The sequence below is a fragment of the Octodon degus genome, unplaced genomic scaffold (assembly GCF_000260255.1).
Source record: "Octodon degus isolate 3935 unplaced genomic scaffold, OctDeg1.0 scaffold00173, whole genome shotgun sequence".
NCBI lineage: Eukaryota > Metazoa > Chordata > Mammalia > Rodentia > Octodontidae > Octodon > Octodon degus.
In genome coordinates this window covers 2552396-2573337 of record NW_004524749.1, presented here as the reverse complement: position 1 = coordinate 2573337, position 20942 = coordinate 2552396, and the positions used below count along the sequence as shown (strand labels likewise).

The 20942-nt window shown below is 53.1% G+C and overlaps 1 protein-coding gene across 2 annotated transcripts in view; it reads right to left on the bottom strand.

Annotated features, from left to right (window-relative positions):
• The window catches only part of Nkd1 (naked cuticle homolog 1), an 86211-nt gene that overhangs the window by 16122 nt on the left and 49147 nt on the right, over nucleotides 1-20942 (bottom strand). For both annotated transcript variants that reach the window (XM_004643391.3, XM_023703505.1), the window contains exons 4-5: nucleotides 15086-15152; nucleotides 318-424 (exon numbers count right to left, since the gene is read on the bottom strand). In XM_004643391.3, coding sequence (XP_004643448.1) covers nucleotides 318-424; nucleotides 15086-15152 — 174 coding nt within the window. The remainder of the gene's footprint in view (nucleotides 1-317; nucleotides 425-15085; nucleotides 15153-20942) is intronic.

Here is a 20942-nt window from a genome sequence, read left to right as displayed (position 1 = left end):
TGACAGCCACAGCAGGCCTGGAATCCTGCTTCTCTTTGTCTACTCATAACCTCCTCGGGGTCCAAACTCGCTGCTCAGCCAGATGCTCGGGAGCAGCCAGTGCTGAGCTGAGCAGGGCAGGCAGTGCCGGTCCTCACAGCCTGTGCTGGACCTCCATGGCCCCAGAAGCTGCAGGAGGAGCCTCTATTCACACAGAAGAGGCCCCACCAGTCTGGGGAGCTCCTGCCAGGCTTCAACTTCCCTCCTGGCCAACTACCACAGACAAAAGAGACCCCACCTTGCCTCCTGAGGGACCAGCACCAGGAAAGGAAACTTACTTCAAATTTCAGCTGCTTCTTGGAGGCTGGACAAGAGTCACTGGCTTTCTCCATCCTCTTCTCATCTCCACTGCCCAGGCCGTCAGTCTTCTCGGGTGGCAGGGCCACTGCAGGGGTGGGAAGTGTTAGTGAGGATGCGTGTTGAGGTGGGTCCAGAGGAGGCACCGTTGTGACCTTGTCCCCAGGCTTGATGTGCGAACATCCTCACCACTCCCACCCTGTCCACTGGTTGGCACCATATTCCCTTTCTCTCTGCCCCTGCAATGGCCCAGGCCTGCCCCAAGGGGACCCTGTGTTATGGTTTGACCTGAAATGTCTTCCAAAGTGCAGGTGTTGAAGGCTTGGGCATCAGGGCAGCTGTGTGTGGCAGTGGGGCCTTGACAGGCGACCGCATCATGTGGGCCCTAATCTCAATGACGTGGAGGTGAGGCCTAGTTAAGGCACATGTGCCTTTGAAGGCAGCACTTCGTCACCTGCCTCTTTTCTCTGGCCTCTGCCTCCTGTCTGCTGTGGAGTGAGCGCCTCCACTTCACCACAAGTTCCCTGTCATGATGCTCCAGCTCCACACAGGGCCTGAACTAGCGAGCCAAGTGACCATGGGCCAAGGCCTCTGAGTCCAGGAGCCCAAATAAGCCATTTCTCCTTTGGGTTGATTACCTCAGGTATTTGGTCCTGGCAATGCAATGATATGTCTACACATATCTCTCAGGTTACCCCAGGCGACCCCACTCTCTGTTCCAGCCCTGCAGCCTAAATAACCAGCCTGTGACTCCAGCATTCTGCAGAGCCACCCCAGTGCTCAGGAAGATCAAGCTGGAGAGCAGGCAGATGAGGGCACTGGAAGCTACCAGATCCTGGACCGGGGGTGGGGGGGCATTTTCTGCACAGCCTCACTGCCTTCCATGCTGACATTCTGACCTCTTCAGAGATGGCCCTGCAGGAGCCCAGTGTACAGCACATCAGTGAGTGGACATGAGAAGAGACAGAAACAGCTCCAGCAGGCCGATGTGCACACACACACGCAGTGTCTGGGGGTCGTGCCATCTTGGGCCTCTGCCTACCTGCTGTCCTCCCTCTGCAAAAGGTCATGGTCAGTTTTGCATCCTTCCAGGAACAGAGGGAGGCGAGAAGCCCATGACCTACTGGCACCATTTTCACATGAGATTTCACAATGGCACCATTTCTAAGAGGTTTTAGGAAGGCAGCTCTTTGTAACCCCATTGCTTTAGACCAGAACGATGAACATTTTAAAGACAGAACACCCAGACTATGACCCCAAACCCACTGATTTATTGCAAGGTGCCAACTCTGCAATAAACCTGAATACTGAGGTTTTAGTTTAAAAACAAAACAAAACTATTATCCAGTGCTCAGCTGCAAGGGAGACTTGGCTCACGTGCTGACAGGTGGGCCTTGACCTTGCTGGGGACTACTCAGAACATGTGCACAGCACCACTCAGCAGAGTCCCTCTGCTGCCCCACAGCAGTGATTTTTGTCATCCTACTTCCCAGACAGACAAGCTGAGCCAATTCCTGCTCCAGGGTCCTTCCCCACCATTCTGACCTGGGGATGGTTGGGTGCTGGGAGGGTCAGACAAGGAGTCATGCAGGGAGCTGAGATGTTCCTGCAGACTCATGTCAGGCCAGGAGGCTGGGTGTGGGCTTTGCACTCCTCGGCCCCTATGCTCACATGCCCAGCTGTACAGACCACCAGCCACGGAAGGCACAGCAGGGGCGCTGTGGGTCAGGCTGCAGTGCTCCTGCATGCCCTTTCTGGTAGGTTGGGGTATCTCCCTAATGCAGGGATGTGCAGCACTCCCCACGGCGCCCTGCAAGTCCTGGTTTCCCTGTGTACCTACCGTGCCGCCCCAACACTAACCAAGCACTCAGTGTCCTCACCACAACCCCATGAGGTACAGACAGGCTTTGCCAGCAAATGACAGGGATGGGCTCTAAACCTGAGCAGCATGAATCATGCTCCCCATCTCTCCACTAATAGCCCTCCAAGCCCTTCCAGGTCTGATTCAGGAGACCCACGTTTCTGTCCATTGGCCTCTCTCCATGAAACCAGCCTCTGCTGGAGTTCAGCACTGCGCCCCTGAGCAGGTCCTGAACCTGCTCTAGATGCCCCAGTTTAATTTCCCAAAGTATAAAGAGGATGCTGAGTCTCTTTCCAGGGGACTCTTGTGTGGACTCAATGAGCTATGACCACAATGGGCTAGGACCCAAGGCCAGTGTACAGGGCTTGGCCACAAGCAGAAACAGTCAGGGGAATGACAGCCTTAACCTGGGACTCTTTCAGGGTTAACACACTTGGCTTCTCAAAACAGAGGCTTTTGCAATCAAATGGACACAAAGCACTGTATCAAATACAGCCAGCCAGACAGGGAGCAGAGAAAGGAGGAGGGGCTCAACATAAGGGGGCTCCAGCTTCCCAGCACGAACAGGGTACGGACCGAGGCTGCCGCTCTATCCAGGGGTCCCTCCCCAGACAACCAGGTTCTCTGTCCCCACCACAGCCAGCAGCACACAGGTACCTCTGTTCCTCAACACCCACAGAGCAAAGTGACACTCCTTAAAGTAGTCAGGAGCACCTACCAGGCCTTAGGCCACAGGTACTGACCAGGGCCTATCCTGGTAGCTGGCATAGAGTGATACAGTAAACTACAAACCTGAAAGACTGGGACTCCTCAGAAACCTTGCTGGAAGTGCTGGAGGGCAGGGACCTGGCATCCTACCACAGGGATGGTTACTGCGGCAGCTTACTCATGCTATCAGCTCTGATAGCATCCATAACACAAAGGTGTTCCCCAGCTCCACTCCTGCAAAGCTAGACATCTCCAGAGGGATTCCAAGTCCTGGGGTTGGGGTTCAGGTGCATAACTCACCAGGAACGTGAGGGCAGTCAAGAACAGAGCCTGGGCCACTCTGGCTGCTCTACTCTAAATCTACCTGGTACCTTCCTGGGCCACAGCTTGCCACCATCCTGAGTACAGATGGGACAACAGGTACAGACACTTCCACAGGTCACAAGTCAAGGGATGATATTCCTGTCACTCCAAAGAGTCAGGGAACTGGAACTCTCCATTCCCAGTGTGAAGCAAAGCCCTCAGTTCTAGCGGCTGCAGGCATCTCCTTCAGGTACCACTGGGCTGGCGGGAGTGTCGTCTCTGAGCAGGCTCAGCTGGAGTTCCTGTCTTCTGTCTCAGCCCCTGACCTCAGCATAGTGATACTCCTGGCCCTCAGCCACCTCATGCATAGGATGAGGCACAATGGTGTCTCCCTCACACAGTTGCTGGGAGGGGACACAAGAAACTGCTCACTTAGCAGTGGCCGGCACACAGTCAGTGCTGCTTAAATGCTGGCTTCGCCACGCAGAGCCACAGTGCCAGCTGATAACCCAGATCCAAACGATTGCTAGTACCTCAGGGAAACCCCACCGAGAAACTGTGAAGATAACGTGGCCTGAAACAGCCTCTATTCACTCCTCTCAGATGAACTAAAAGAAGAAAAAGAAAAAGAAGAAAGAAAAACAAAGCCTAGTTCCATCTTCAAAGCTGCTGCCTTCCCCTGTGAGGTCCTGGCTAGAGATACAAGCCGGCCAGGCTTATCGAAGCCAAACTTCAAGTTCAAAGAGAAGTTATCAGAAAAGCACCTTCAGGTTCAATGTTGCCTTTCATGTTCCACTTGATGAAACCCACAGACAAGGAACCTCTGTCCCTGTTCTCTCCTTCACAGGAGCCTCCCACCCCAGGCACTGGGCAGCCTGTCCTTTCCTGCATCCTCCTTGCTCCTTGCCCAGAGAGTCGCACCCCCACCCCACCCTTTGTATGCCTTCTCCAAAGATCAGCTCGGGCTGAATCATCCTCTCTTCCTCAGTGGGACTTTGTCACTTCCCACTCACAAGGCAGTGTGGCAGTGAACTGCCCAGTAAGGGCTGGGTACAGGTGAGTGGCAGAACTGGAATCCATCCTCTTGGTCCACAAGGGATGTGATCCACCACCCCTTTCGCCTCTTGTTGTCTCTGCGTGGATGGCCAGAAAAATCCATCAGAGTCACACAGATTGTGCTTCTAGAGGCAGGGGCTAGGATCCAGCCCTGTGTGTGATCCTCAGATGGACCCTCTGAAACCAAGGCCCACATCTGTGTATCCTGTACCCTTGCAGCACCTCATGGGTGGGCAGGATGGGGTGGAAAGGGCACTCCGTAAGCCACTCAGGCCCCACCAACTGCAGCACAGAAGAGGGATGTTTCCTTGAGACAGACTGGCAACTGAGTCTGCATTTTTTTCTCCACCTCTGGTCCTGTTCAACCTAGCCACTTCCCCCTAGGAGATGACCTTTCATGGGACACAATTTCATGGCGTCTCCAAGCACTCTGGAACATCAAGTCACTACTTCAGGAGGCAGTGCTAATTGGAGAGAAAGGGAAGAGACGGAGGAAGGAGGAAATCAATGCCTTTCACTTGCTTACGGAGCACCTGCAGATGATGTGGAGCAGGAGTTTGGAACCTATACCCTTCAAGCCAAACCCAGTCCACAGGCTACCTGTCAGTAAAGGCTTCCTGGGACACAGCCATGCTCATGCCCTCTGTCTCTGGCTTTTGCTCTGCATCAACAGAAGTGAATAGTCACAACAGAGACCCACCAACACCCAAGGCCTGTAGGAAACACTACCTGGCCCTCTATAGGGAAATCTGCATGAGGGCAGGAGTCTGATGAATAAGGTGTAGACAGGCTTTCCCCGCTGCTTGCTTCCTTAACTGGAAACCCTTGGGCGATACATAAACTGCCCATCATACACAGTGGACAGAGACCAAAGAAAATATCAACACTGCTTTCTTAAAATCAATCTTCAAGTGAGTCTGGGGGCGGTGGAGCTTCTCTCTGGAAGTTTCTCTCTGCCCTTCCTCACACCAGGAACACGGCCACAAGAAGTCCGCTCTGTGTTTACCCAGTGACGCGCCTCTCCCACATTAGCTCCCAACCTGGCTGCTCTCCACCCCCAGCAACTGCCAGATTAAATGCATTGCTTGACCATCTTCACCCGGTTCCCTTTGATGTTCCCTTCTCAGGCTTCAAAATACCTTTTGGAGGGAGATCAGACAGCATTAAACAGAATTACTAATTAATTAAGCAAAGTTAAATTTTAAACACTGTTTGTTGTGTTAGCCAAAAGCCTGAACAGAACAGACTTTTTTTCCTCCACTAAGATCAAAGAAATCTCTTCCCTCTCCCCTCCCCCAGTTTAAAAGAGGTAAGGAGGAGGACAGAAAGCTGAGATGGAGGAAGTACCCTAGATGGTGGTATCGTGACCCTGGGTCTAGACTCCCACGCCTCCCCATGAGCCCAGTGGCTGGCAGCAAGCAAGGTTCAGTGGGGACCACATGTGGGGAGAGCCACAGTCACTTTCTCAAGATCATGGACCCTGGCAAGCAGCAGTGACCCAGGGAGCAGCAGGGCACAGCACGCCTGGCCTGAGCTGCTACTGGTGCCAACTCAAACAACAGGAGCAACAAGGCTGGAAAAGGAAGTAACCCGACACCCTCTTGAGCAGCCTGGCAGCACAGCAGACACGCACCTCGGGGCTTCTTCCTGACCTGGGAGCATCTGGGGTCACTCAGAATCAGCTGAGAAGCAGGCTGAGCAGCACCGCACAACTCCAGGGGGCGCCAGATGCGTATCAGACACCACAGATAGATGGCTGGCTCATGACACTTCTTGAACAGATGGCAGACAGGTGTCTAAGGAGTGCCTTTCCCTAATTGATACAAATGCATCTGGAGCCAGTGGGGTGTGGTCTACTGCCAGCAATCAGGCACTGTGCAGCCCCACCTGGGAGCATGACAGCCTCCATGCATGCACAGACCAAATGTGTGTTTCTTGAGAGCTGGGCCCAGCTGGAGGCTGCTCCTGGGCATGCTCCGTGTTCAGCACAACCCACATGCACAGGAAGCCGAGACTGCGCCAGTGTGCTGAGCTGCACCACGCGCTGCAGGTAGGGTGAGACAGGCAAGAGGCACAACAAGCACGCTATGAATCGTGGCCTGATGGAGGTGGAGGCCTGGCACAGAGAAGAAGAGAGCAGAATTTTCGGCTGAAATCCAAACCCTGGATGCTATCAGCAAATGCCAGCTTATCTTAACACAATCCAGAAAAGCCTGGTTGATACTCAACTTTGAAAAAAAGAGATAAATTTGAAACAGAGTTACAACTAAATTAGCCCCACTAATGAAAGACCAGAAATTACTACCACGTCAAACACATGGCGGACATCTCTCATGGGCCAGTTCACTGGCAAGGTCTTCTTGGTGGATGTGATGGGAGAAGTAACACAAGCCAGGGCTTCCTCGCTGGAGTTTGGACACTTGCCCTAATGTATTCACAGACCTTTTTCAATTGTCCACACACAGATTATCTGCTGTGAATATTTTAGTCTCAGGGTAGCTTGCCAGGGCGTTTCTGAGGCCCCCACCCTCCAACAGCAGCTGTTAGAGGGAATGCAGATAGATTTTAATATTAGCCTATGCCAAATATAATTAGGTGGGTAAATCTGCTGCCAGTAAAAAGAGAAAGGTATCATATGTTCATTCCAGGCCAAATGGTTTCTTGCATTATCTGCATCAGGCTCTACTGAGCGAAGGGAGGAGTGTCCTAGAGACACACAATGCTGTCTGTGACACAGCCACACACAGCGGAGGCAGCCCCCGGGGCAGCGAGTCCATACAGCCAGTACTTCACCAAGTCCTCGCACCGACACCCTATAGGGGCTGCTAGCATTTGCATTTAACAAAAGTGGAGGAAGCCTGCATCATTGTGCAGAAAGAACATAGAGCCCTGAAGAAAAGCAAAACTGATCAAGTCATCTGCCCGCTTAAAATCCACCAGTGGCTCCCTTTTCTCCACGCAGAAGCCCACAGGCCTCTGCGAGTGAGCAGCCACCACCCCGGGCCCTCCTCCGGGCGCCTTTCTGCTTCTTGACCCTGCCTGCTCTCAGGCTATCATCGCTCCCAAGAGCGCTGCTGCACCTCTCCAGCTCCTGCTCGCCAGGTCTTCCCCACCTACAGGGCTGGGAAGTGATCCTGTTCAGTGTGTCTGTATGCAGCATTATCACCCACTGCCACCCCAAAATACACAGCATGGCACCCATTACACTATAGGGAAGTAAGTGTTGTCACTGTCATCATCAAAATGAAATAGCAGCACCCACCAGAACCAGGACTAGAACCCGGAAGGTACACATCCAAATCCCAGGTCCCGACTCCCGGCCACTAGGCTCTACCCCGTCACACCACAGCTGCGGCCACCTGTCCTTGTCTGTCCACAGCCCTTCTTCTTCTGATAATAGCATCTGCTTTTCCACTGTGGAGCACCCTTCCCCCACTCCCACTGTACGTGCATCAAGGATGGTGAGCCCTACTCTCGGGCCTGACAGCCTCTCTCGTTCTGCTGGCCATGGTGGTGGGCTTTGGTTAGTACCAAGAGAGTCCACCACTAAGCCAATGAGGCTAAGCACCAGCGCTCACCAGCACAGGTCTTCACAACGTGGGCACAGGATAGCGTGTTGGCATAACATTTTCAAGATTAGGTATTGGATCCCAGATTGGGTAACCCGCTGCTTCTAGCCACTCCAACTTCGCATGTCTCTCCCAGTGGCAGGTGGCATTGGAGAGAACATAGTATTTATGGAAATGAGCTAAGGGCAGGCTGAGTGGATGACATTGACATACTGCTTTAGATTTAACAGGACAGCCCACACAGATACGCATGCAGGTACGTATGATCTGTGACCACTAAGAAATGTGCATTCTTCTTAAAGAGGCTCCCCCTGGAAGACAGAAGTGTCAGGTCCCACAAAACCTCCATCTACCCTGGCAATAAAGCAAGCGCAAACGTCTGCGAGGAACATCGTGACTTGAGAGCTGACTTTCACTTAGGATGGCCGAGCTCACAGGACAGGGGGTCTGCAGTTGAGGAAGCCATCTTCACTGTAGTCTATGCAACACAGAAACGTGGGCTTCTTTTTTTTTTATGAGCAGAATATATTTATTGAGATAAAGAAAGCTCCTGTCCAAGAGAGGGACAGGAGGGGGGCCCGAGCGGGTAGTTCTCCCGAAACGTGGGCTTCTGCATGGACGCAGGCCAGCACAGCAGACCAAGTGGCCCTCCCTGATAGCACTGGCTCTGGACTGAGGGAGACAGAGCCACAGGGTGGGGCTATCCTGCCCTCCCATGTGGGGCCATCTTGCTCCCCAGAACCTCCTCTTTTCACAGACTTTGGGAAGACATTAGCCATCCCTATGACTGACAGGCTAACAGGAGGGTGGGAGCAGAGATGATGGGGAAACACAGAAAAAGGGATGCCAGAGACTGTGTGTGTGTGTGTGTGTGTGTGTGTGTGTGTGTGCATGCGCATGTGCGTGTGTCTGTCTGTCTGTCTGTCTGTCTGTGTGCATGTATGTGAGAGAACATGCTCATGACAGTCTGAGCTCCTGGATCTAGACAGGTTTTAAGCAAAAGCCACCCTAGCATTTTTCAATTTCATAAGCCAAAAGCTTGAGTTTGGGGTCAGTTTCCCAAACAACCCCAGGATCTTGCTTTCACTCACCCATCACTTGAAAATTATCCCCCAGCCCCAGATCAGTAATGTGCCACATGCAGAACTCTCCCAGGGTCTCCTTGTTTGGCCACTGGCAAGAGCCTGACCCTTCCAGGGACCTGAAAGGCCACTGAGGGCTTGTCCCCCATAACTTGTCTCCCCAGGCTGCACTTCACTGTGACCACACTCTGATTAAGAAATCACTGGAATAGAGAAGAAAGAGAAAAGGGGGAAATGGAAGCAAAGGAAAAAAACCTTCCAACAAACGGCTCACTGGCCTTCTCCTCTCAGCAGAGCGTAGCTGCTGGCCACGCTGCTTTGCACAGGACTGAGCCGACACATCTGTCTGGGGAGGGCCGGGGCCAGGCCAGGAAGAGAGAGGGACAGGACAGACCTTCTGCTAGCTAAAAATATCATGTCCCTTCCACTTTCCCCCACCCCCACCCAAAACATGTGATGAAATTCAACTTTTATAATCTAACCCCGAGCTACTTGAAACTATTAAAACATCCCCAGTATCTGACACAGTCAGAGTCTCCACTGTTCAAGCTGAGCTTTTATGAAGAACAGACTTGAGAGGGCCTGCTGAGGCTACAAAGTCCGCCTGTTCTGTGTCACTGTGACGCTTGGGCTACTGGGGATGGAGGTGAGTTGAGTCGAGTCGAGTCCAGGTGGCCGACCCTACCCACAGGACTGAGTCTGGACTGAAGGAGAGAAGCCAGCAGGGTGGGGCCAACCTGTCCCTCCATCAGAGGTCCCCACTGCTCCCCAGAGGGCCTCTTCATATTTCAGGGAAGCCAGCCCTGTGGGAGGATCAGTCTTGCCAGGGGTCAATGGATGGCCTATGGCTGTTTCCCATGGTCCCGAAGTGCCTCCTCCAGCCTGCTGCCCCCGGCCTCCGACTGGAAGGGAGGCCAGCTGTGGATACCTGCCAGGAATCCACAGCCGCCTGGGAATCTAGACCCAAATGTCCAACAGGAGGCCAAACCCAGCATATCCAAGGGCCTGGCATCACCTGGCACTTCCCTTCAGAAGTGACACCAACATTTTCTTACTGTCTTAAGCCAAAAGCCCAGAGGCAGCCATGACCCTATCTTCCTCTTCCACCTCCACATCCTTCCTGGGACCCCTCTACCCTCCTGGCCAGGGCCACCACCATTTACCTGCACCAGTGCCATCATTTTCTGCTTTCGTTCTTCTGCCTTCCCTCATACTACCTACCTTCCTGGGAGCCAGCACTGCACTCTGCACAATGGAAGCAGAGGCAGCCCCGTACCTAACCCTGTCCAACCCAACAGCAGCTGGCCTCCCTTCCAGTCGTCTCTAAACATCGAGTTCCTTCTACCTTAGGGTTGTGCTCCTTCCTGGCAGAGCATTCTCCCATGGCTGGCTTCTTCCTGGCATCTGCATTTCAACACCTTCTCGGAGGCCCTCTCATAGTCCACCCTTCTCAGGCTTTACCTCTGGGCCACACATCGCTACAGAACTTGCCTACCCATCCTCTCGCTTACTGATTCCCCACCTCTCTCCCATGAAGGCCCTAATAGCAGGGCCCATTTTGCTCATGGCTATGAACTCAGAGCCTGGCACAGCACAAGTTATAGCAGGGGCTCAGTAAGCATGAAGTAAGGAAGGTATGGAGGTCTGGATTTTGTTCTCAGTGTGCTGTGTGACCTTGGACAGGTCACTTCTCATCTCTGGGATTCAATTTTTCAAATACATATGACATGGACTAAATACCTCTCAAGGACTCTTCTGCTAGGTCAATGGTTATGCATCTTCTGCCTTCAAGGCTGGATGGGCTGGCCCAGGCCCTCAGGAGCATACACAGGACCTGCCCAAGTGGCCAAAGAGAGTCACCTGACTCGTGACTTCCTAGTGCTGCCTTGGATAATGTACTACATACTGATCCCTTAGCCTAGCCCAGACCTTATGGCATGTCCTGGGAGCACAGAGGAAAAGCTTTCTGGTACTCTAACGGGACCAAAGAAGTTGTGAAGACGGCCAGCTTGGAGCTGGCTAGGCAGATGGCTCTACACGGGGGCACCCTCTCTGCAAGCAAACAGCACCCTTGAAGCAGGACTCCCCACAGCACGGCTCATGTCCCCTGAGCACTTCCTCTGAATCAGAGTGGTCCTCAGGCGTATATAACAGAGCATGCCTGGTGAAGGAGTCCTGGGAGGAACCCATGAGGAAACTGAGGCACAGAGGAGGAAAGGGGATCACCTGAGGTCACACAGTGAGTGGAGTAAAGACAGGTTCCTAGGGAGTCAGGACAAAGGGAAGAAGTCACCCTCTGGGCGAAGTCCAGCCTGGGTCTCTAGAAAGGTGAACCACCCGCGCTCACAGAAGGGTGCTTGGCCCCTGCCTCAGCGCACAGTGCTGCCCTGCTTGGCACAACTCGTGCCTCTGGGACCTCTTCCCTCAGGCAGAAAGGCAAAGGTCCTGGATAGCTACCAGGGGGTTGGGACAGCAAGGCCAGTAACAAGGGAGGCCACCTGACTCTAGTGGCCTTGAGAACCTTGGCTGTGAGGGGCCAGCCAGGTGGCAGCATTCTGAGAGCCAGTGCACTATGGAAGATGCCAAGAGACAGGGGATCCAGAGGAAGGAGAAACAGGCCTGGATAGTTCTTTCTCTTCCTGTGGGTCAGCCAGGGAGGGGCTGAGGTGTACAGAAGACACCCCTGGACAGCAATTCCTGCAGATCATGTAGATAGCATGGTCTGTCAAACAGGCTGCCACCAGCTTCCACCTTAGGTATGAGCCATAGACTGCCACCACAGGGGCATCTTATCCAGAAAGGCAGGGAAGCCAGGTGGGTGCTAGAGGTGAGTGGTGTGCAGCCCCGCCCCTGTTCCCAGACCCCTGCTGGGTCAGCAGGAGTGTCCCACTCCCATTAGCCCTCTGAAGCCTGCCTCCCCACCCTGCCACGCCTTGCAGCTCCCAGAACTTGGAACTTTTGATGTTTACTTTGTTCTTCCCTGAGTTCAAAAGGCGCTCACAGCCCCAACCCTGCACCAAGCCTGCCTTAATCTCCCCTTGCTGGCTGGAGCTCCCAGCTGGCCAGTTAAGGCAGCTGGGGGTGAGGGGATGGATGGCTATGGATTAGGGCCGGCTTTACATAACAACGCAGGAGCTAGAGCCACCCTCTCCTGGGGTGGCTAAAAGACTTCTTTTTATCTCCGTGCCTCAGATGGCCTTTTTACTCCCTTTAAACAGCTCTCCAGCCCGCCAAGCGGCAATGAACTTGGCTAACAGGAAGACAAAGAGGACATTCAGGACTTGGCTTTTTCGGCCTCAGCCCACAGCACAGAGGGACACCCGCAGCCACAGGTCCTGGGCTGATGGCTCTGTGTGGCCAGGACAGGGCAGCATCTGCTCTCCCCAGCCCCAGCTGTGAAGTGCCCTAACTTTCACACTCTGTCCAGTCCCAGCATGGATGGCCTTGGGCCACCGCATTAAGAAGAGGCCAGAGAACCATGGGCCAGCCCTGGGTCTAGGGTCCATCACGACAGACTCAGGGACCAGGGGTTGCACAGGTCCAGGTCCCCACCTGGCTTGACAAAGGAGCCTCACTGTTACTGCTTTGTTTCCCCATTTAACTCCTGTCATTAGTTTTTCCTTTCATGGCTGAAGGCCTACATTTTTATAAAAGTTAAAACATTCATTACAGTAATACTAGCCTGCTTTAACAACCCTTTCAGATTTTAGTTCCCTCCTATGACCACAAGTCACTACCGTTATTGCCTTCTTGGCCTCCATATATTAATACACATACATGGTACCCCACGAAAATCCAGGATTGTCTGGTGCCTTTGGTTTTATATAATGACTTCATGCTGCCCAAATCTCCCTAAAATCTATTTCAACTCTTCTTACATTTTGCCCTTTCATGCGAGTTTTTGTCTGAAGAGAGGGCTAAAGAGCTTGACTGCCAATAGCCTGCCCAAACACTATTCAGGAAACTGAGGCAGGTTGGTGGCCTACAACTACTCCTTTGTTGGTAGTGGTACCACCATGCCTGGACACCAATAGTGGCCAATAAGGCACTTAGGCCACCACCAAAGCCCAACATGCAGCTGACAGACCTCTGGGTTAGGCCAAGTGCCACCAATCTCAAACCCTTTGCTGACAGGAGCTGGGCCCTTCAAGCAACTTGGATCTAGCCCCACCAGCTGGCCCATGTTAGTAAGTGATGCCCCAAAGCAGTCAGCCCTTCCTAGATGTCTACAACCCCGACTTTGGCTGCCTGTCACCACGCATCATGTAACAGGGAGACAAGGGACCTGACCAAGATGTCACAGAAGGTTGCTGTCTGAACTGAGAAGGAGCCAGGACAACAGCTTTGTTTGCTGGCAAAGACATCTTGCTTGAAATTAATTGCATGATTTCAGACTAAGCCTTTATAGACAGAAAAGTCCTTAGGTGTTGGCTGTATCCAGGGACCCAGAAAATACTGGACAGACAGAAAAACAAATAGAGAGAACTTAGCACAGTGGAGGTGAATGCCTGGCACACGTGGCACAGTGGGCACAGACAGCCCTCTCCCATCAGCACGTGAGCCATGTCACCCCAGCAGCTGGGCATCCTATAATAGTTATTTCTGAACTAAAACCAGGTTTTAGATTGCAGTTTGGGCACTCAGTCCCTAAAAGGCTCATCCCCACTAACCTAGAATGGTAAGTGGATGCTGATGCAATGGATGGAGGATGGGGATGGGTACATAGATGCTGAACAGATGAGTTAAGGACAGCGGTGGGGGATGGACTGGTCTAGCTGGCTGAGAGATATGTGACAAAAGAGGGGACAAAAGAATGGACTGTGAATGGAAGGATGAAGGGCAATGGGTAGCATAAGAAAAGGATGGGTGGGCGGATGCAAGTATTGGCTGAATGGCCCTGGATTGGGGGTGGGTGGAAGGCTAGAGAGTGGGCATCATATACAAGTAGAAGACAAGAGAACAAACTTGGCTTGTTACCACATGAGTGAGCAAATAAGTAGATAGATGGAATGAGTACTGAAGGTCCTGTGATCAGAGTCGGGGACGTCCTCATGGCCTAAATCCTACAACTTGCTAATTCCCAGCATGTCTCTATAGGAAGAGAAGGATGACAGCTAAGAACTGGGAGCCCAGAGATGATGAGGCTCAAAGCCTTTGAATTCCTGACTACAGGGGGCCAGGGACACAGGCAGACATGCTCAGCAGTGCTCAAGTCCCCACCCCCTCCAGCTGCTGGGCAGCTGAGTGGATCTCTTCCAACAGGGCATCTTCAGGTGTGACTTACATACAAGTCACTTCAGAGCTCACTATAATGCACTTAAGGTCTAGCAACCTGGGGCGGGTGAGATGGCTCAGTAGAATAAGCGCTTCCTTGGCAAGCGCAAGGGTCTGAGTTTAATCCCTGGTTCCGCCAAAAATAAAAAATAAAAATAAAAAAAGAAAGGATCTAGCAACCCTGTGGTGCAGTGTGCATGTTAACCCTCAGGGTAGCCCAGGTACCTTTGGTCAGCATCCTGGCCTCGCTACTCAAGGCTCTCAGGATCCCCAGGCCAGATGCCCTAGGGACGCTTGCACCCTGGCCCCTGCGCCCCCAGCTCTGTGGCCAGCTGTCTCCCCTTACCCTTGCAGGTAGCCCATAACAACGCTTTTCTCCTGCAATTTTAAGTAAAGAACAGGGTGCCACTGCCCTCTTCAAACACACCTGAGCCGAGCTCATAGCCACACAGGCCTCGCTCCCATTCTAGTAGGTGGTGACTGTGACCTGGAAGGAAAGGAGGCATGCCCAAAGACACATAAGCACCCCAGGGGCCAGGGCTCCGCACCACTGGTGGGAGCTGCTCGTGGGGAAGAGAATGAGGCTGGTGGGAGCAGGGGTGTGCACCTGGACATGTGCATGCATGCGTGCACTGGGAGTCAGGCATGACGAGGCTGCAGAACTGGAGAAACAGCCATGTTACTGTTATAACCCTGGGGAGCTACCCTGACTCTGAAGCCCACCTCGGACAGGCTCGGGCCAGGCTGTGACCCTGGCCAAAGCTGCACTCCTTCCTCCTCGACTGGCCATTCCACTGTGAGGGCTGCAAACCTTCTGGGCACCGTGGGGTACACAGACAGCCAGATGCCCTTCCCCACCCCACTGAAGGGGAAACAGAGCCAAGGATTTCAAGTACCTTCTAGCCGGAAGTCCTCTTCCTCCTCCTCACTTGGCCCTTCTCTGAAAACCTCGCCCACGAGCTCCTGGGAAGACAAAGCAGGGTTGTTACAGAAGAGTGAGGACAGCTGGGAGCTCACCTGGATGTGAGGGGTGGTGGTGGGGAACCCACTGTTCTGAGTCTTCTAGGTCAGGTCAGGGGGAGGGCCCTGCCCACAGGCCCTGTGCATGGATGATTTCCAGGAAGCAGAGCTTTAAGCCTGTAGCCCGCCCTGAAATTCCACCCAGAGCTATACTTCTCCCTCTGAAAGGGCCAACCCCCCCACCCCCAATACCAGAACCGCCAGACAAGATCTACCTCACTAAGCCAACCTAACTATATAGGACCGGCAAGCCTCTCCTACAGGGCCCAAGAAGAACCTTAGTCTGGATCACCTTTCCTCCACCAGGGTCCCAGCAGGTTGCCCTGCAGGACTGTAAGAAGCCCATGGGGTCTGGTTTGCTATACTGTGGTCCCACTGCCTTCCGCCAGAGCCTCAAGCCTGCACAGCATCCTAGACCCTGCAGGCTCTGGCTGCTGCTGGTCCACGCTCCTGCTCTGTGTCCTGCTGGCCTACACATCTTTCTGCTGCTGGCATTGCCAGAATCCTCACCAGCCTTGCCTGCTCCACTGTGAGCTGAAGATGTCCCATACTGCACCAGCACAACAGGTCTCCTCTTGGCCAGCCTGAATGATGCTACTTGGGTGTCAGGCTGGCCAGGGCATCTCCATGTGCCACAGGCTGAGAAATGTGGAGGATGGTGACAAACTAAGGCTGCATCCATCCGATCCACTCCAACACCTACGGAAAGGGCTGCCCCAGGATCTGCCAGACTAGCTGTTTTATTCATTGCTGGTATTCTGCCAAGAAGATTTCTGTGATCAAAGAAGACTGCTTTAGACAAAAGCTAAAGTGCCTCACTGCAGGACTCATCAGGGCCTTGCGACAGTTACAAACACTGAATCTCCACGTGCTGGTGTTTATGGCTTTCTCCAAACCCACGTAGAGCATGGGGTTTTTTTTTGTTTTTGTTTTTTTTTTTCCCAAAGCATCAATGAGATTCATGTTCCAAGGAGTTCACTTTAGGAAATGCTCCCCTTCTGGGCACAGATGAAGCTTGGGGGGCTATACTACCTCGCCTTTCCAAGCACCCCAGTGATGCTACAATGCTGCTTCTAGAGCACCGAAGGTGACAGGCAATAGCCTAGATACAGCAGCTGTCACCATCTTCTCTTTGCGAAAAGAAAAAAGAAAAAGAAGAAAACAGCCTCTCCTTGGAGGAAAAAATTCCTGCACCTCAGATGCTTGAAGCAAAACCAGGCTTGTCTTGATGACCACAGAGAGCTGTGCTGGGCACCGCTGTCGGCACTGCTGGCCACAGCTGGGAGATGGCTGCTTGTTTCCTCCTTTTCCGCTCACATTCTGTGGATGAGGGCCAGTCTGTGTGGTTCTTTCTTCTTCCAGCCCTTCTAGAGCATCACACGAGCTTCCTTAGAGGTGGGTAAAATGTGGCCATCCAGCTCCTGGTGTCCCATTTATTTCAAACCAGGCTTCTCTCTCCTCCGCCGATTTTTCTAATCACTGAACATTTCCTGGGCTTGTAAACTGGCTGTTTGTGTTAACAGAGTCGGAGTTGACAAGGGAGCTGGGAGACTCTGACAGGAAGAGACGCACACAGGTGGCATCCTCAGATGCCGATAGACCCAGCAGCCAATTAAAGCCAGTCTTTCATGACAGAGAAAGGCAGAAGGCAGCTGGATGTCCCCTGGGAGGCTGGCAGGTATGCTTCCTGCAAAGCAGCAGCAGTCTTCAGGGGACACACAAAGCCTCCACAGTGGGGGCCTCTGCACCCCCCTGACTGCATTCGGCAAGGCTACCAGCACCCCCAGCCTCTTGAGTCCTGAAGCTTTTTGCTGGTGAATTTGGAGGGATTACAAAACTCCCAGTGTCACCCCAATAAAACAGCCACAGGGCGAGGCATGGTGGCATATGCCTGTAATCCCAGCACATAGGAGGCAGGGGTAGGAAGACTACCTTGAGTTGGGGGCCAATCTGGGCCACATAGCGAGTTCAGGGCCAGCCTGGACTACGTAAAATGCTGTCTTAAAAGAAAATAAAGAGAGAGAGAGAGAGAGAGAGAGAGAGAGAGAGAGAGAGAGAGTCAAAGGGTCCCTGTGCTGCCACCCCCGTGTCTGTCATGCACCCACCACCATCACGGTGATGATGGCTCTGGCAAGTTCTAGGGTCAGCCTCGTACTGCGCTGTCACACTCTGAGTGCTCTGGTGCCAGGGCCGGCTGGTGTACGTGCTCAACTATGGCAAAGCCATTCCCACTGAGCTGCATGGTCCTGGATCTGCAATCCTCAAGGTTCGGGTCACTTGACCCAAAGGCAAAAATGGGACTGCACCCATGTGGAATCACGCTGTAGCCCAGCAGCCACTACAGGTCAGAGTCCAAGTATGCATCTGTCCATGGGACTCAGAGCTCCCCTCAATCCTCCCACATGGTGTGGGGACCTGGCTCCAGCTGGGAGCCTGCAGACTGGGTCAGGGCCAGGCTCTCAACATCAATCACCCTGCAGGCTAGCAGGTGCTGTAGACCTGGGTGCAGACCCTCAGAACCAAGAACCCATGGTGCCCAGGAGCAGGAGCCCTGGAACTGGCCGGGCAGCCTTCCATTGAAAGCCTACTCTCCCCAAGCTAATCACTTGGGGAGGCACCTCAGCACCCCATTTGCAAACAGAGCCAAGAGCATTCATGTCCTCTCAGGGTCGCTGCCAGGATTATAGGAGCCACTACATGGCACATACGCAACTTTGCACCCAGTCCCATGCAGGCTCAGCAGCTCCGTGGTTCCTTGCTTCTTCTACATTATCATCAAATGGTTACAGAATGTGTTTGGACCAAGTGGACAGACTGCCCTCAAAGACACCTGGAAACTCACTCTCAGCCTATTCAGCAGTTTTTTGTGCTTAGTATTTAATTTTTATAGTAATCATTTTGTCACTGTCATAATTATGCCTATTTTTGAGAAAACTGAGGCACAGAGAAGTTAAGACATCTGTCCAAAGTCACACAGCTAGTGTATGCCAGTACCAGAGTCTGTACCCTTTGCAACTGCACTTACTTATAAAATCCTGAGTATAAGTACTGGCATGTGGTGAGCACCCTTCGTTGCTTCTCTTGTCTACTCAGCTGTCATTGTAGCCCCAAGGTCCCAATCCTCCTCTGGGACTGTCAGCCATGCTTTTGTTGTGCTCCAAGTTCTGATTAAAGACCTTCCTAGATTCCCAGAGTCCCTGCCCAGGGGCCTAGCTTGGTGGCTTCTCAGGTCACATGGTCATAATCTGCCTTCCTCCCGAGTCCTAGCATTGCCCTTCTGCAAGCCTAGGATGCAACTCTGTCCCATGCTGGGTTCCTGGAGGGAAGTTCAGCTCCTCTGGGCACCCGGGTGAGTGGTCAACACCAGCGTGAGCCCAGGATGTAAGACACAATGCCTTATAAGGCCGCAGGACGGAAAACCACATCAAAGCAGGCCTTGGGGCACGGGCCAGCAGCCAGTTAGGGTTTTCCTCTTTGTCTTTGTATCTCCCCACCCCACTGCTCCAGCAGGCCTCTGTCAATCTTTCTGTTCCCTAAGAGCTAACAGATGTTGGTACCATGGGATTTCGAAGCAAACTCCTGGTACCCACGGAATACAACGTAACTTCCAGATTCCAAAAATGGATGGGACTGATATACTGTGGGAAGAGAGGGGCTGCTTGGAACCCAGGCTTCCCAGTAGCCCTCAGACAAGCGCTGCCCTGGGCCTGCCCCAGGACACACCCCAACACTCTTCCAGGCGCACAGTCAGATTCAGCCCATCTGGGGCCTGACTGAGGGCAAGATCTGCCTTGCTTCTGTCCCTGCACTTGGAGGGAGGACACGACTGCTCCACTCCAGGCACCTGGGGGGCCCTGCTGGAGGCCTCACAGCCTTTGGCAGCAAACATATTCTTTAACTTCTCTGGCTCTATTTTCCTTTTCTGTAAAGTAGGGACTGAGATGCCAAAGAAGGGTCAAGATGTGAACCAAACATCCAGGATGGCGTCTGGGACAGCCAGGGAGCAAAAACGTGCCTTCCGTCTTCCTCCTGTAGTGTGCTACTCTGACACCTGCTCAGCGCGTTCTTGCGGCCCACCCTTAGACTCACTGAATGCCCAGCCGCTGACCCTCCCAGTGAGTGCCTGGGACTGCCTCAGAACATGTCATCAGGAGGCACATTCAAGGTCAGCGAAGGTTAGGGCCACACAATTCCTGTTAACCAATAGTCAGGCGGGCCAGGAGGCCACCAAAAGACACTGCATTAGAACTCCAGGGCAGAGCACCGCACAGTGGTTCAGATGTGAGATAGACCCGCCCACCCTGCCACACCACATACCATGCCACAGGATGAGCGAGGCAGCAGGTGCAGAACGTGACGCTGCCTGCACACCCAGGAAGTGCTGCACACACTGTGGACAGCGAGGGAAGGGAGGGAGAGCAGAAAAGCAGGGGAGGAGTGGAAGGGCTCGGAACATCAGGTTTATCAGAACTTCTGTAATGTGGAACGGCTAAGCACAGCTGTCCCTGCGTATCCACAGGGCATGGTTTCTGGAAGCCCCTGCAATGCCCCACTCCAAACACGTTCCAGTTCCTCAGTAGACAGCGGCACACTACTGGCATAGAACCTACACACATTACCTACAGGATTTAAGTCTTGTCTAGATTGTTTATAACACCACCTACAATGTACATGTGCTGTAAACAGCTGCTATATTACATTGTTTATGGAATGATAAAAGTCTGTATGTGTTCATTAGAACAATTTTTTCTTCTTAAATATTTTCCTCTGCAGTTGGTTTATCCAGACAGAAAGAACCTGCAGAGATAGAGCCAACTATTTATTCACCTGTTCCTTGGGCAAATAAATCCCAAATTAACCAACCTCCACTTTTCAAAGGGAGGAACTGAGGATGAGCCAGAAGATGTAGCTCTGGGGCTCAGGTCTACAGTGGCAGAGATTAGAATAACACGCACAGTGTGTCAGCCATGGCCCTTCTGCCCTCTCTGCCACCCCCACCCATCAGTGGGGGACACTCCTTCTATGCAGCTACACCTGGAAAGTGAGAGAGAAGGAAACCTGGGCTGCCCACTTTGTGGTCAGTTTTGGGGACCCAACTGGCTTCCTCTCCCTATTCTAGGCTTTCTCTGGCCTCCAGGGCCGGCCCATGAGCACAAGTGGTCCAAAGTACTGGGGAACGCCCACTGCCTCCACCCACATGCACCACGCAGGCCATCAGTGCAAAGCCAGCATCACCACAGGGCCAGGGAAGAGGACAGAAATCCAGCGATAGGGCTTGGAATGTCCTCCTCCCTAGGGACGGTAGGGAAGCACTCCCCCCACCTCCCCGCAAATATCAGCAGAGCCAAAGAACAGCAGCAACTCCTCAAACAAGCACAAGTGTGGGGCATAGCCTCAGGCCACTTGGCATGGACATTCAAGCCTGCATGGCCACAGGTCCCCCAGGTCCCCTTGGCTCTGTTGAACCCAGCCAGTAGGAATCTTCCCATGCCCCTAGGGTACCGTTCACAGGAGCTTGTGGCTGGCATCCTCTCTGTGGCCAGAGCTGGGCAGCAAGTGAGCAACAGCTTCCTTTGCGGGCTTGTCCTACTAGATAGTTCATATAACCACAGAAGTGAAGGAGACAGCAGCCATGGGTGAGGACTAGTCACTCTGAAACAACTCTCTACCCATATAAGGCACTGGACAATATCTGTGGGCGAGCCCTGAGGCCAGGCACACTGGCACCTTCCT